The sequence below is a fragment of the Falco naumanni genome, chromosome 2, assembly GCF_017639655.2.
Source record: "Falco naumanni isolate bFalNau1 chromosome 2, bFalNau1.pat, whole genome shotgun sequence".
In the NCBI taxonomy this organism is placed as follows: Eukaryota; Metazoa; Chordata; class Aves; order Falconiformes; family Falconidae; genus Falco; species Falco naumanni.
Window position 1 is genome coordinate 121,970,277 of NC_054055.1, and position 15,501 is coordinate 121,985,777.

The following is a 15,501-nucleotide window of genomic DNA, read 5'->3' on the forward strand; positions in this document are numbered from 1 at the left end:
GTGGCAAATACTGAAGCTTTAGGTTGACTCACAGTTGCGTATGCCTAGAACCACATGGATTCCTGTCCCTGTGGTGTCTCCAGGGCAGCAAGTTGGGAGTTAATCAAGTAATGAGTGATGGAGCCATTTTTCAGTCGAGCTGGAAGTGAGGGGCTGCAGCAAGAGAGGAACTGTGTATCATTCCAGACACCTTTAGACATATTTGTGAGGCCTCCACAGCTTGAAATGTTAAATGATTCCTAAGGCAGCTGGGGAGATGGGGCTGTGCGAGTTAATGTGTTACTGCACCTCCCTCTGAGGAGTAAATGTCTCAACCCAACCCCTCATCATTGTCACTTCAGAAATTACATGTGTGTGTTCCTGTCAGTAGAAAGCACAGATTGATCTGGCTGTGAAACTGGGAACTTAAAAATTGAGCCAACCAGTTCAAATCTATATAATTTTTAGGCAAATTGTTAAGAGCTAGATTTTTCAAACCTTCCAAGCATACACAGCTCCTAGTAAGACAGTCTAATACTTGACTCCTCCAACTGGTCCTGTTTCTTCTCCCAAACCAATTCTGCATCAGTTGGCTGAATAACGCTTGAACAGTTTAAGAGAGAGTTTATGAGCAGATGAAGGCCTGTCATCATTTTAAAAGGGACATAACTTTTTTATTGTCTGCACAGTGGCATGTTTGCCTAAGTACTTGATGTTTATACTTGTGCCCTCCAGCAAGATTCCTCTTCAGTGACACAGGGTACCCCTGTGGGCTTCAGGCTTGGGTTTTGTGTGTTCTCTTTCACATACCAAGCTGTATAATGCTTTTTACTATTAATATTGTTTCGATTTTTTCTGGTAGGAATCAAAACGAGAAGTGGCCAGGCCCAGTTACGCCCTTGCGAGTAAGCAGAGTAGTGGTTGCTATTCTATCTCTTTGTCCTCTGCACTGAATGAAGAATGGAAAGAAGTAAGAGAAGCTGGAGCAGTTAAAAAGTAAGTATATTTCATATAAATGAGAAGGTGAAAATAAAACAAATTGAATAAATTGCTGGAATAAAAGCCCTGACTTAACTATCACTCTCTAGTTGGTTTGAAAGTGTTGGGTGAAAGATGCTCTAGTAATCTAAAATATCACCAAGTATGAATGTAGTTTTTCCTTTTTCCATCCTAATAGTTAACAGGCAAAATGGATGTGTTACAGGATGACACAAAATCTCACAGATTAGAGAATTTCTGTGAACTGTGACTACAAGATCGTGTCATGGATTCATCAGTGGGAGGGTAGGGACCTCACGGCATCTGAGTGTCCATCTAGGTCCATATCAGAGCAAAAGTATTGCTAGCTTAAGATGAGCCTTTTATTTTTTATATTTTTTTATCTAAGCAATGTTTTCTCTTACTGTTCTGCCACACTCAATCTGTTTGTAACTCGTTTGTCATACAATTTGCTAGTTAGTACAGGAGCTTGGTTTAACAAAAGACATTAGAAAACAAGAACACACAAACGTGTAATGCAATAAGGTACTCGGGGAGCACTGACATGCCTCAGTTCTGTCTGTGCTGGCCTGTTAGTCCTCATACCCCTAGTATGGCAAGCATTTGTGAAGTAATTTGCTCTTAGGAGCTCTTGCCTTTTGTTGTCACTGTTTTTACTGACAGTATAGCAGTTGGCTGTGTTTTTGCAACAGCAAAAATGCTTATTTCATAGTTCCAGTTAAGTAACATGGTTGTTAATCTAGAGCTTTTAAAATACATTTTAAATACTAACGTTAGAGGTAACTCAGGCAGTTTCAAACCACTTAGAGTACATATGCTGCATGGTGTGTAAGTAAAACCAAGCTTCCTGCTTAGAAATGTGGGAGTCCTTATTGGCGTCTTAATGAATAGGAAATCACTGTTCATTCATACCATTTGAGAATATGTTCCCTAGTATTTCTTCCCATTTTATATAGCCATTTGTCAATTACTTTCATCAAAAATAGAAAACCAAGATGAAGGTACAAAATAATCTCCTTTTCAAAAGTTTTTCTTAAAATTGCGGTGTGTGTTGGGGTGCATATTTGTTTTGTAACACTTAACTGTTGGAGGAAGAAATGGTAAAGGACTTTTGAGTTAGTCAACAGGTTTGAGAACTACCACTTCTAACAGGTTTTTCTAGAAAATGTTCAACATGTGGAACGGCCATGCTAAGAAGAATGTCATGTAAAACACAGTTTGTCAATGTTACGTGATTTGTTTTTTCTAGTTTAATTGTTTATCCACCTCCACCTGCAAAAGGAGGACTGGGAGTCACAAGGGAAGACCTAGAGTGCTTAGAATATGGCAAGTTTCTCAATGATGTCATCATTGATTTCTATCTTAAGTAAGTAAACACAACCTTAATTGTACCCCTCTTTGTAGGACTTGATCTGGACTTGAGTGTTACTGTAAATGTTGGTTGCTAAATAGGATACAACAGTTTCAGAAGTAACAATGTGATGAATTTATAAGTTGGACTGTTTTTTAAAGCTTTTGTGTGTTCTCAGCAGTTTCATTTGTTTCAGTATCATTATTCTTGTCCCTCTAAAGGGCTGTGATATAATCCAGACAGAGTAGCTGGGGGAAAAAAGCTTCTTGGTGACCTCACAGAACAGAAAGTGCTGAGCACTGAGGTTTAAGCAGCAGTTGAACAAAGTAGAGGGTCTGTACTAGCAGTTTATTTACTAAGTTTCCGTGAAGTGGAGCATCCTCTGCTATTGTGTGCAAGAGTTGAGGAATTCTTCAGATGCACAGCTGCTGCAGAAAGGAACAGAGCAAATACTTCTTGAGGAAGTTGTGCTTGGCTTACCTGCTTCATGCCATACTGCTACAAGTTGCTTGTGAAAGGAAGTTTTCCAGAACCCGCATTGTGGGCCACCATTTCCTAAAGCTGAGGTTTATTTTCCCTGTGCTGAGTTAAACCTAAGCAGAATTCTGGCTCCTTTTGAAGGTTGTTTGCAATCATGTCATTTTGCTTGGCATCCGGCATGACTGCAGTAACAGTGAGCAATAGGAAGTCAGTTAAAACTTCTTGTCTAGAAGAGTGGGAAGGGAAATGTGTGCCAACCAATGTTTCAATGTGGATTTACAGTAAAGCCCCCTATATTTTGCTCTGAACTAGAAACAAATCATGCAGTGTGGTCCTCTCAATAGCTGTAGCTTCATCTCGCCAGAAAAGGAAGATTTGAATAATGGAATTTAATGCAATCATTGCAGAAACCCTTCTGCTTTTTAAATTTGTTAGACTTCCCACATTCTCAGTTTTCGTTGTGTTGCAAGCTATATCATGTATTGCCCAAGTCATTGGATGAAGCTGGAGGCACATTGTGTAGGATGTCTGCAGTGAAAGCTTTGGCCTTCTAGGATGGTAGAGGAAACACTCAAGCTCAAACTGATGTTTATAGCCAAAGGATCAACAGTAAAATCATACGGAATGAGTGTTTGTAGAATATTTGTCTTATACAGGTTATGTATGTGACGGTTAAGTAGACGGGACAACTTATAGTACTGAGCTGTTCTATGCTTTTTGTATACACAGGAGTATAACACTCCATAGGTTTATACGTGGCTACGTTTTCAAGCCTGTCTTAATTGCAAGGACTAGAAACCTAGCTCTAAAAACAAATTCAGAAGCATAAATACTAGAGCACAAATCTGAGATAAAAAATAACTGCATTCTTAGTAGTTGCTTGGCTGTTACATACTCTGATGATGTCCACCCATGTGCGTATTGAAAATAGAGAGAAAAGTTTGGCATGATTAGCGTCTGTGAAGGCAAGTGATAGCAAGTGTAATGTGAGTATTCTAAGTCATTAAAACAATTGTCCTTTTTTCTAAGTAACGGTACTTTCTAGAAAAGGAATTTTAAAATTTTCTTCTTTTTTCTTTTGTAGATACCTTTTGTTGGAGAAGGTGCCAAAACATATTGCTGACCGTACACACATTTTTAGTAGTTTCTTCTATAAGTGCCTGACCAGAACAGAAAAAAACTCTGAGGGAGATCTCAAAGTTTCGTAAGTTCATTTTGGATGGCATTATGACTGGAAATAAGCTATCTATTTATGCCACCTGGAAGTTTCACAGATCATTTTCTAATTTGCACGTAAAATAGTAATCAGTGTTCTCCAAGGGATTAGTGGATAAATGTGGTAACTCAAAATTTAAGCATACTGTTTTTTCATTGAATCTACATGTGATTCATACTGAATGTGAGTGAAAATGTTACCATCTTTCTCCAACTTGACCTGAGTCTTTACTTAAGACAATTATTTATGTATTTTGATCTTTTAATCGTGAACTCAGAGTTTTGCAAGGTATGCATCATTTTAAGAAATTGCACTTCCAAAAATATTTTTAGATTTACCACATATTTAATTTTGCATATTGGTAATAAATTAATTGTCCAAATTTGTAGTAAGAAAATTTTCTCACACACACACCAAGTTTACATGTTTGTGTTTTAACATTTGAGCACACTGGAATTGGAGTGTTTCACAAAAAGGTATCATTAACAGCTCAAGAGCACTGTATCACTTTGTGTTTCCAGCGAAGGCCCTCTAAAGGGTAGGGCCACGCCCAGCACACTTTCTGTTCCTTCTCAACACTGATGTTTGAGAGCAGAGCTTGCCCTGCCACTTCACTTACAGTGATGATCTGCTGGCAACTTTCATTCTGTTTTCAGTATTCAGATGATAGAAGGTTTTTTTGTGTTTCTCTTTGAAGTTACGTATTAAATCCTCAGGTTTTTCATTCTGTTGGCAAAAGAGGCCACCTGCACAGAGGTGTGCCATCTTGCTTGTGTTACAGTCTCTGCTGGGCAAAAGCTACGTAAAAAAACCTGCAACTTCTGTAATATTCTCAGAGATGTCTCAAAAATTCAAGGAATTGTGCTTGAGAGGGTGTCTTCCATTATTTTACTGTCTTCTGACCCTAATAATTCTGAGATGGAGACATAATTGTCCATGTTAAAAATGCTGTTGTGCCTTGATCTGATTCCTCTTACAAGGCTGGACTGTCAGTAACCTTCTTGAGGAACTGGAATGACACTCAGTTCACCATATTTCAAGGACTGTAGCTGCTCTGGATCAGGAGATACCTTTGGAAATTCTGGTTTTTTGTTTGGGCTTAGATACTTACCTGGTGATTACAGGTGGTTTGGGTTTTGTTTTTTTGTTTCTGTTGGGCTTTTTTTGATAAATGGACAGTGGAAAATTGGGCTCTATACCATTGTAAATGAAATCAATCTCAATTGATGTGACAACTTAAAGATGCTTTGCTTTCCTTTCTTCACACTGCTTAGGCAATAGATTGAGAAAGCTGCTTCTGTAGGTGTTTTCCAAGGGTGCAAACATACATTCTTCCCAGTCTTCCAGAATTACGTAGCAGAAGTTTGCAGCAGGTCTTCACTTAACGTTGGCCCATGCAGAGTCCCACAGCAGCCTGTTTTTCCATTCTGCACTCATTTTCTTCATTTTCTCCCCTATGTCCTATGCTGAAGTTATGTTTCTTAATCGCAGATCAGGCTGGAATCAGAATGGTAATAAAGGTGTCTCCTGAGTAGAGTGAACTTTGCTTTCAGATCAAATTGGAACAGTTCTGGGAACTGTTGGCTTCTGTTTCAAGTTATGCAAACTAAGAAAGCTGAAAATCTGAATTTCTGAATTTTTTCTTACTCATTTAGTATCCTGTCCTCATGCTTTATGTCTGTAGGACTGAAAATGAAATGTCCTCCAGCATTTAAAGCTCAGAGCTGGAAGGAATCTGTTTCCGTTCTGGCTTTGCTACAGATGTGTTGCAAGACATGTAGCTTTTTCCTTCAGAAGATAAGGTTATTTAGACAGGCCTTCAAATGTGTTGTGAAGTTTAATTCACGGATGTGTATAAATTGATATAGATCTGTTTTTACATTGGCTTGTGTTTAGATGAGATTTTTGCATTTAGTGTAGTAAATAATAATTACTGGACAAATAACTGCAAGAAATCCTTTCAAATGCATTGATGATTTTTTTTTCCAGAAGGGTTTAAGACAGTTCAGAAATGGTTTCTAAGTCACTTAGGCTTAATGGTGTGCTGATTTGTTTTTTCTCTGTTGGGGAAATTTCAAGAGGAAATGAAAAACCCATTGAGGGATTTGGAAGATGTAGGAGTTCTAATCCCTATACATTCCTTTAATAAAAAAGAACAAACCTGAACTACAATTGTCATTTGGTTTCTGCAGGGTGGCACAGAGAAGACACAGAAGAGTAAGAACATGGACTCGTCATATAAACATCTTCAGTAAAGATTATATCTTTGTGCCTGTGAATGAGGAGTAAGTCTATTTTTTTTTAGACACCTTTTCTGTTATTTAAAGACTTAAATGTTTGAATGTTGTGGTGATAAAAAGATGTATGGCTGTAAGCTTGGATCACTGGAAATTAACACATTAGATTCTGAAGAAGTAACAGGTGTGGGATGAGTAATTTTGAATTCTCTTCAAAAATTAAACTTTTTATTTGGTTGTCTTTAGTAAACTTTGTGTCTTTTTTTGGGGTGTTTTTTGTTTTACTGAAAATTGCTTTTATGTGTTTTTCAAAATAATTTGTGTGTCATCATGATAATTCCTCTGCACTTAAGTAATATTTCTATAAAGAAATCACAGCAACTTACAGCGTTAATGGATCAGGGGTAGTACTTCCATGGTCTGTGCCTTGGCCCTGTTGGATGACTGACCTGCACATGGAAACTCCAGTAAAACGGAATAGGCATTGGGAGTTACGTATGCAAAACAGCTGCAGAAATTGATGAGGCTAGAGGCATGCTGTACCTTCAGCTATATTCAAAACTGGGATCACCAGCACAGATAATTTTATTTTTCCTGCTGCCTTTTTTTTTTTTTTTTTTTTTTATGGTGTGGGATGGGTGGCGAGACACTGATGAATTGCTGAAGTGGGTTGGTTGGGTTTTTTGAAAGAAATTGATGCTTATTTTCGCTGTTATGCCACCACGCAAAGTAAAATGCAAAGTGAGAGGATTAGTACGAGATGCCATGAAGGAACATGGCAGCGATGGTTGTGTGTCACAGAAGAGTTATCCATGAGCTGTCGATGTTATAAAACTTTTCATAGCCTTTATTCAGAACGAAATGTTATACAGTTTTGACGTTTTTTCCCCCCGCTCTCCCCACTGCTGGGCAGGTCTCATTGGTACATTGCAGTTATCTGTTTTCCTTGGTTAGAAGAAGCTGTGTATGAGGACTGTCCCCATCAGAATTCATTGCATCGCCAGCCTCAACGGTCTCTGCTTTTGTCAGAGAGTGAGAACCCTACAACTGGCTCAGTGTTGGCCTTTACTGGTAACTACAAGGATGAAGAAGAAATGGATGCTAACAGAAGTTTCTTCTCAAAAGGTAGGTAATCTAGAAGAAAATCATGTCAAGCCATATACAGTTCTAATAGTGTTTTAATCCTTGAAGGAGGGATAGGATGTCTTAAAAAGTATCTTTCACATCAAGACGGATGCAATACATTTTTGTATTACCATGCATAGCAAGGACTTGACTTCTTGTTGTCTGCAACTCTGGAAAATACTGGAAGAAACATGTAAAATGAGTGGCTTAGATCCCATCATGAGTGGAAATTTCTTAGATTTTAGTAAGAATTTTACCAGGAAGGCAGGCCCTCAGTAACTGCTATTTGAACATTGAGAAGGGAAGCAAAATTGGTTTGTACTTTGCTGTTGTATTTTGAATATTAATAATGAATTTGAAAATTAAGATGTTTCAGTTAGGAAGTATTTAAGACTTTTTAATTTGTTCTGTTGCACTAGGTGGCAGTGAAATCGCTGCTTCTGCTTCAGTCCTGGATTCAGGTATTTCTAGAGTAAGTGCCTTTTTGTATTGACAGTGGGAATGAGTAATTTTGCATCATCTTTTTTGCAGCAGCTGTCGATGTTTGTGTGGCCTTCATAATGTGCAAGGCACTTTGAATTAGCCTGAAGTCCTCCTTAGCCTGCTTATGTTGCCTATGCTATGCTTTCATATGCTTTTAAAAATTATTTATCAGGTTCTCTGTTTCTGAAAAAGGAGCCTCTTTGGCTTTTAAATCTATGAAGACATCAGATTTTATAATTGCTGTGATTTTTTTAAGGTTATTTTTATTTTCTATTCTCTTAGATCTCCCTAAGTAATTCCAAAAGGCAGATTTGTAAAAGGTATGTTTCTGGTTTCATACATTATCATTAAATTATATGAAGAAATTCTGCAGTAATTGTTATTTGTCATAAAGCTACAGCTGTAGGGACTTGTCAATTTCTTTTTCCACGCTTGTTCAGATTGGTGGTCTTGTTAAGCTCTATTCAAAGAAAATATTTGCTTTGGTAGTGTTGATAATGGAAGACTACAGTGATTTGTTTGTTTTTGTTGTGTACAGGCCTTGTATACTCATCTTAGATTCTTTGAAAGCTGGTTCTGTGCAGAAAACAGTTCAGGTTTTGAGAGAGTAAGTAACTACATTTTTTATTTATTAACGAGAGATGCTGCTGGTCTTATTTCTATGTTCAAAATACTTTATTAAGGTGTACATTTCTAATGCTAAAGGAAAATTCATAAAGGCTTACTACAAAGAAAATTGTAATAGCAGTACCAAGGCTTGTGTGAAAAGCCTGTCTTTGCTCTGCAGCCCAGATATAATGCAAAAATTGTGAAGTGGACAGGTTTTTTTGAAATTGAAAAAAAATAATAAAACTTAAAAGTGTGGGGGGGGTGGTTTTGGGTTTTTTTTGTTTTTTTTCTTTAATCCCCTCCAGTTCAATAATGGAAGGTGTTTTTAAGGGGAGAAAACCATATTCTTTAAAATTAATAGTTTGAAATGTAAATGATTTATTTTCCAGAGGGCTGATAATCATTATTTTGATGGAGCTTATGGAATTACAGCATTAAAGCCACTCCCACCTATCTGCAAAAAACCAGAAACTAGACTGAAGCTGCCTAAAAGCTTGATGTGTCAGTATAGTTGTATTGGAATGGTATTATTTGTTTTGGAAAGTGAGAGTAAAAACACATTTTTTTATGTGAAAAGTGTGTAAGTATTGGAAGAACTTCTTCAGACTTCCAGTACTTTTACACACTCCTGATGACTTTTAACACCTATCAAGACCTTTTTTAGAAGTTGCTAATATTAAATATTTGAAGTTAAATAGAATTGTTTTTTGTTTTCTGTTGTATTCACTTAACTGAAAAGACCAAAAATACCTAAACCAAATAGTACCTCAGTCTTGTAAAAGTAAATCTTTCAAAATTACGATGTCAGGGTTAGATGAGGATCAGAAATTTTTATGAAAACATCTTTTCTCTAGATAGTGCTCTGTGCTTTGAGCTACTCTTGGGGTTGAAATTCCAGAGAGGGTGGTTTCCTGGAGTTCAGAAAGATGTCATGAAAAGTCTGAAAACAAAGAGGTGATTTATGGAGTTGTGAGATCAGGGAAGTTTGGGAAGCAGGCCTCTTATTCCTTCAATTTGCAGTCACAGCCTGAAAGCAGAAGTTTAAGGAAACTGATGCAGGGCTTCTGTAACCTCTAATTTCCTCGAGTTGATTTTTGTGGTGTTTTGGGCAGTGATCAGCTGCAAAAAATTATGAAGTGTACAATCACAGGTTCTTGCAGTTTCTAAGGAATGTGCTTCACTGAAGTTTCTTCGTCTTTGAATTGGTTTATGTTTGCCTTCTTTTCACAGTTGCTATTTTCCCCAAAAGCTATTTTGAGAGTTTGATACGTATTTTTATTCTCAGAACTGCAAGGACTTGGGGCTTTTGGAAATCAAACACAAGGTCTGAGTTAATGTATACATTTTTTTATTCCCTAAAGTCAGACCTTATGTTTGATTTTCACAAGCCCTGAGCCTTTGTAACTCTGACTAAAATCAGCAGGGAAGTATAGGTAAGTGTTGCCTTTGAAAATCACACCCATCTGCTTTCCATACGCTCTTCCAAATTTGCGGCCAGCCTAGAATGTGAGGTCAGTGAGTTGCTACTGAAGCACAAGAACAATAGAAAAACCTGATAACAAATAAGTCCTAATCAGTAACAAAGTGGTCGCTTAAGGTTTTTAGCAAGTTTTTATATACTTTATACACTAGTAGGTTTGCAAGGGTTGTATTGGTGCAATTGTAACTCTGTTTGTAAGGTGAATTCTAAGGTCTCTTTAATGGTTTGCTTAGGTTAAAAAAACACTGCTGGCCTTCTAGGATGAACCCAGGAAAAATCTGTATGGTAACCAGGAAAGATTACTTGAGTTCTTCCTTTAATTAAGGTCTAAAAATGTCCTGTTACCCTAATAGCTTTAGGAAACTCAATGCAAACAACTGTTTTCATATAACTTAATGCATCTTTCTGTTTTGTATATTGCATATTATGTGGTAGAGAATTATCTGCATGATAGAATATTGGACAGTGGAATTTGTGTTTTCTTGTATGAGTTTCTATGACGGGTTCTGTGAAGGAAATTGTTTAAAGCTGTTATAGCTTTTTGGCCAGCTCCAGAACAATATTGAGTAGTATCCCAAAATGCATTGAGCTTGGGAGTTGTTTCTTAAGTATTTAATCTGTTTGCTTTCTTTTGTAGGTACCTTGAAGTGGAATGGGAAGCTAAACGAAAAACACAGCGAGAATTCAATAAATCAACAATGATGGACCTCTGTCCCAGAGTACCTAAACAAGATAACAGCAGTGATTGTGGGGTCTATTTGCTGCAATATGTGGAAAGCTTCCTCCAGGTACAAATGGAAATTACCTTTCCCTTTCTCCAAAATTACCTTAAACCCCAAAAAACTCTTTCTGAGGGAAATAGCCAGACACACAATGCTGTGATGCTCAGCCTCAAAAGTTTCAAAGCCATTTTGAGGAAGAGGAGCTAAACCCCATACTTCTAGTGGCCCAGGGTCTTTGTATCTGCAGCACAGTTTCTCATCTGTGTATGTTGGCAAACATTTCTGACGTTGTAGTTTAATGTTGCTTGACTGTGTAATCTTTGAATGGTTGTGGCAATCAGAAGACGACTGGAGGAAAGCAAGTGTCACTCCTGTCTTCAGAAAAGTCAGGAAGGCGGACCGGGGAGTGACAGGCTGGTCATCCTCACCCTGATCCTTGGGAATGAGATGAAGCAACTAACCCTGGAAACTGTTTCCAGATATGTGAAGGACAAGAAAGGGATTGAGAGCAGTCAGCACGGATTTACAAAGGCAGGGGGAATCTTGCTTGACCAACCTGATAACCTTCTATGATGAAATGACTGGCGTGGTAGATGAGGGAAGAGCAGTGGATATTGCCTACCTGGGCTTCAGTGACACCTCTGACGCTGCCTTCCATAAGATCCTCATAGAGAAGCTTGATGGATTATGGGCTGGATGAGTAGATAGTGAGTTGGATTGAAAACTGGCTAACTGGATGGCTCCCGAGAGGGTGGTGATCAGTGGCAGGCAATCTAGTTGAAGACCAATAACTAGCAGTGTACCCCAGGAGTGAATACTGGGTCCAGTCCTGTTTAACATCTTTATTAATGATCTGGGTGTTGGGGCAGAGTACACCCTCAGCAAGTTCACAGCTGACACAAAACTGGGAGGGAATGGCTGACAACGCCAGAGGGCTGTGCTGCCATTTAGAAGAATCCCAGGGTGCTGGAGAATGGGCTGACAGGAACCTCATAAAGTCCAACAAGAAGTGTAGAGTCTTGCACCCAGGGAATAACCACCTTGGGCACCAATATCTGCAGGGGGTCACCCAGCTGGAAGGAAGCTCTGCTGGAAAGGACCTGAGGAATTCTGATGGACACCAAGCTGAACCCGTGCCAGCAGTGTGTCCTTGTGGCAAAGAAGGCTAGCAGTATCTTGGTCTACGTTAAGAGGAATGTTGCCAGCAGTTTGAGGGAGGTGATCCCCTCTCCTCGGTGCTCTGTCCAGTTTTGCTCTCCCCAGTATGAGAGAGGCCTGTGCTATTGGAGCAGGTCAGGAAAGGGTCACAAAGATGATTAAGGTACTGGAGCTCCTCTTCTATGAGGAAAGGTTGAGAGAGCTTGGACTCTGAGAGAAGGCTTAGGGGGGGGATCTGTGTTCAAATACCTGAAGGGACAGTGCAAAATGGACAGAGTCCTCTCTTTTCAGTGGTGCCCAGTGACAGGACAAGAGGCGAAGGCTGCTAACTGAAACACAGGAGGTTCCCTCTGTACATAAGGAAGTGCTTTTTGTTGTCGTGGTTTGTTTTTTTTTTTACTGTGAGGGTGACCAAATGCTGGTACACTTGGCCCAGAGAGGTTGTGGACTGTCCCTCCTTGGAGATCTTCAAAAGCTGTCTGGACATGGTCCTGACAACCAGCTCTAGGTGGCCCTGCCTGAGCAGGGGGATTGGAACCGATGACCCCCAGAAGGTCATTTGTGATTCTGTGATGGGTGGGTTGAGTTCTTGTGTAGGTGGAAAATGAAATTCTTTACTAATGCTTTTGAACTGCCCATTCCCTAACTGGGGTGATGTTCTGCTTGCAGAAGCAAGGCCAGGACAAGGTGGTTGTCCTGTAATATATGTTACCATATATTCAAAGGAAGGAGAAGGTGAAATATAAGCATGGCAAAAGAATGAAGAGGGAAAGAGGAAAAAAAGACTTTGGCAAATCAGATGTGGTGTTGTGGTCTTACTGCGAAAGCTGCTAGCATCTCTCAGCCATTTCAATTTATGGTTGTCTTTTGTTCTGAATTCTCCCCTTCTCATGTCCTGCTAAAACTGTTTAGCAGTGTCCTTGCTGCTTTGTTGTCTTCTATCAGACCGACCAGCTCGTGACAGAAGAACGTGTGCCTGAGGCAGCAAAGCCTCAGCAGGCTTAACTGCTTTATGCTTGATCCTTCCCTAGAGTGTGATTGTACGTGTGTGGTGTGTGTTCTCTGACAGAAGTGCATCTGTCCCTTGTTAGATATCGAGAGTGTGTCTAGTTGTATCAGAATATGTGGAATCTGCCTTGAGTATGTGCTTATACTGATGTATCTTTAAGAGAAGTGGTGATAACGTGTTTGCTGTTTACAATTGAATAGTTTGTGTTAAGGGTATGTATGTTTGTGATTACTATGGAGGAACTAGAATTTGACTTTGAAGCCTGTCATTGCTCATTGAAACTTGTTTGTGCCTCCTTGGTCTCAGCAGTAATGGAAGGGTTTTAACTTCTTTTTGAAGGTTGCTTTAGGAAATTCATGCTGTAAATCCTCTGTTTTCTGTTACCAGAATCCCATAGTTAACTTTGAACAGCCACTGCATCTGGAGAAGTGGTTCCCTCGTCAGGTGATCAGAAGCAAAAGAGAAGAAATCAGAGACCTGATCTTGCAACTGCACTTTCAGCAGCATAGTGGCAGCAGCAGCTAATGAATCTAATTAAGCCAGACCTGGCAAAGAACATTGTTGAGTAAAGTAACTCGAACTCTACTTAACAGCGTTTGGACTCTTTTCTGCCTTGCAAGGAAGAAGCGGGGAGGGGAGGAAAAGAACCACAAGAAGTATTTTGTTCAGTGTGAATTTATTTAAAGAATTATTTTTTTTTTCATTTGAGTTGTGTGGTCACAGAGTGTAATTGCTGGGGGGGGGGGGCGAGGGGAGGAGGAGGTTGTAGATAAAAGTATAAATATGTAGGTTAAAGCTAATATATATGGAATGCTAATTGATTCTTTACTTGGAATACGAAAGCTGCATACAGGTATGTGTCACAAGGATGTAAAAATATTTTTATCTTTTGGAACCTGTTCTTTACAATTCTATGTAATCGTGGGTGATCGTGTCGGAGTCAGGCCTGAAGACAGGATTTTGACCCTATACTGTGTGTCTCTTTATCTTGTAGCTCATACAGATAGAACAAATACTATGTATTGTTTTAATTTAAGGATCTAATAATGACTCTCTTTAGAGATGTATTTTTTGTTTTGTTTCTGATTATATACAGAAGCATTCTGCATGTATCAGAATATTCTGCCAAGATTTGAGGCAGCTGAGTTTTGATTTTTTTTATTTCTACTTTTTCCCTTCCTAGCATTTTAATCATAAAAAAGTATTTCTATGAGTGGAAGACATTTGTTTGAGAGTGACTGTTAAAATCTTTTAAAGTCAAGAGTGGATTTTTTTAAAGGCTTGGGTTTTTTTTTCCTCTTACCAGGTTTTAGAAGAAATTTTGCTCTCCCAGTACGTGCCAGTACAATACATGTAGACTTTTAATGCTGTTCGCCTCATTTTGGGGAGGTATTCCTGCAAATCTTAGGGCATCGCTTTAGAAAGGCAAGCAGGGTCTGGCTCACAACTTCAAAAGTTTGAAGTGTTTTACTAAAAAAAAAGGCCATTTTCATTCAAAAAGTTCGTTATGTTCTATATAGTATTTCTTTAAGATACGTAATTTCCGTAACGCAAGCAGGATTTATACTTTGCTCAGGAGAATTGAGTAAAGGTGCCTGAATATTTGAGTGTTTGAACTCGAGACTTGATTTAGTAATCTAGCACAAGTTTATCATTGTCTTAATGCATACTTACGTAGTCTTTCCTCAAACAGCAATCACGTGAAGCTTTAATAACATTTTGACATACACACTTTTTTCTATGGTTACTGCATGGTAGAAGTTGATTGTTTTAAGAGGATGCTTTCTCCCCTTCTCCACTGTAAGTAAACTTAAGTATCATCTTAAGTGTCATCGCACCCTTCAGAAGGACCATGTGTTGGATAACCACCAAAACCACCTGTGTCAAACATATCTACAAAACCAGAGCTCTCAGCGCTGGAAGTAGGGTAGAGAGTCAAGGTAAAAATCTGAGGGCAATGCATACATGTGAACATTTTTATGGCATTGCAGAATTCTCAGGGCCCCTTCCCTCCACACAGCTTTGAAATCTAGCGTTTGGAAAATCCAGTTATTACTTCAGGTTCTGTACAGTCATCCAAAAAAACCCCCACCCACAGTTGTTTCTCAAACCAGGAAACATTCTTTCTGGAAGAGACACAATTTTAAACCAAAATAATTTGCCGACTGCGGTTACCTTCTGTGTAGCTGTGAACAGCCTAGTACAATTACTGTATGTTTTTTGTCTTTGTTTACACTTTAATTCCACAGATTGTCACTGTTCCCTCAGCAGCATCTGTCCCCCTCATCCCAGAGTTTTTGTGGCTTTCATCACCTAAATCACAACATCAGCATTGCTTACAGGGATAATCTGTGTATTTATTGTAAGACAGATAAAAGATAAAATGCAGAAATATGTGCCCTTTTTAATTGATGAATGTTTTCAGTATTCCCTTAAGAAAAATAGTTTGGGCTTTTTCTTACAGTAATGTAAGTTTTTATCATGAAGTAATTAATTCTTTTTTAGATTGACTGGTTTATAAATATTTAAAAGCAAAAGTCATGTATAAACTTTTATAAATTGGTTTTATAACACTGAAGGATTGCCTTTGTAGATTTGTTAGATATGAGCTGTGAGAATGCCAATACATTTGATATTAAAATTATTTCCAGAA

General features: G+C 38.6%; 1 protein-coding gene across 13 annotated transcripts in view; it reads left to right on the forward strand.

Moving 5' to 3' along the window:
- The window catches only part of SENP7 (SUMO specific peptidase 7), a 44,879-nt gene extending 29,378 nt beyond the window's left edge, over window positions 1-15,501 (forward strand). For 12 of the 13 annotated variants that reach the window (XM_040583171.1, XM_040583174.1, XM_040583181.1 and 9 more), the window contains 10 exons: window positions 842-975; window positions 2,228-2,344; window positions 3,894-4,013; window positions 6,218-6,310; window positions 7,176-7,387; window positions 7,807-7,859; window positions 8,153-8,190; window positions 8,409-8,477; window positions 10,597-10,747; window positions 13,236-15,501. In XM_040583171.1, coding sequence (XP_040439105.1) covers window positions 842-975; window positions 2,228-2,344; window positions 3,894-4,013; window positions 6,218-6,310; window positions 7,176-7,387; window positions 7,807-7,859; window positions 8,153-8,190; window positions 8,409-8,477; window positions 10,597-10,747; window positions 13,236-13,373 — 1,125 coding nt within the window. In that variant the 3' untranslated portion in view covers window positions 13,374-15,501. Of the gene's footprint in view, window positions 1-841; window positions 976-2,227; window positions 2,345-3,893; window positions 4,014-6,217; window positions 6,311-7,175; window positions 7,388-7,806; window positions 7,860-8,152; window positions 8,191-8,408; window positions 8,478-10,596; window positions 10,748-13,235 lie in introns of those variants that run through there. The other variant, XM_040583182.1, reaches the window with a different exon arrangement.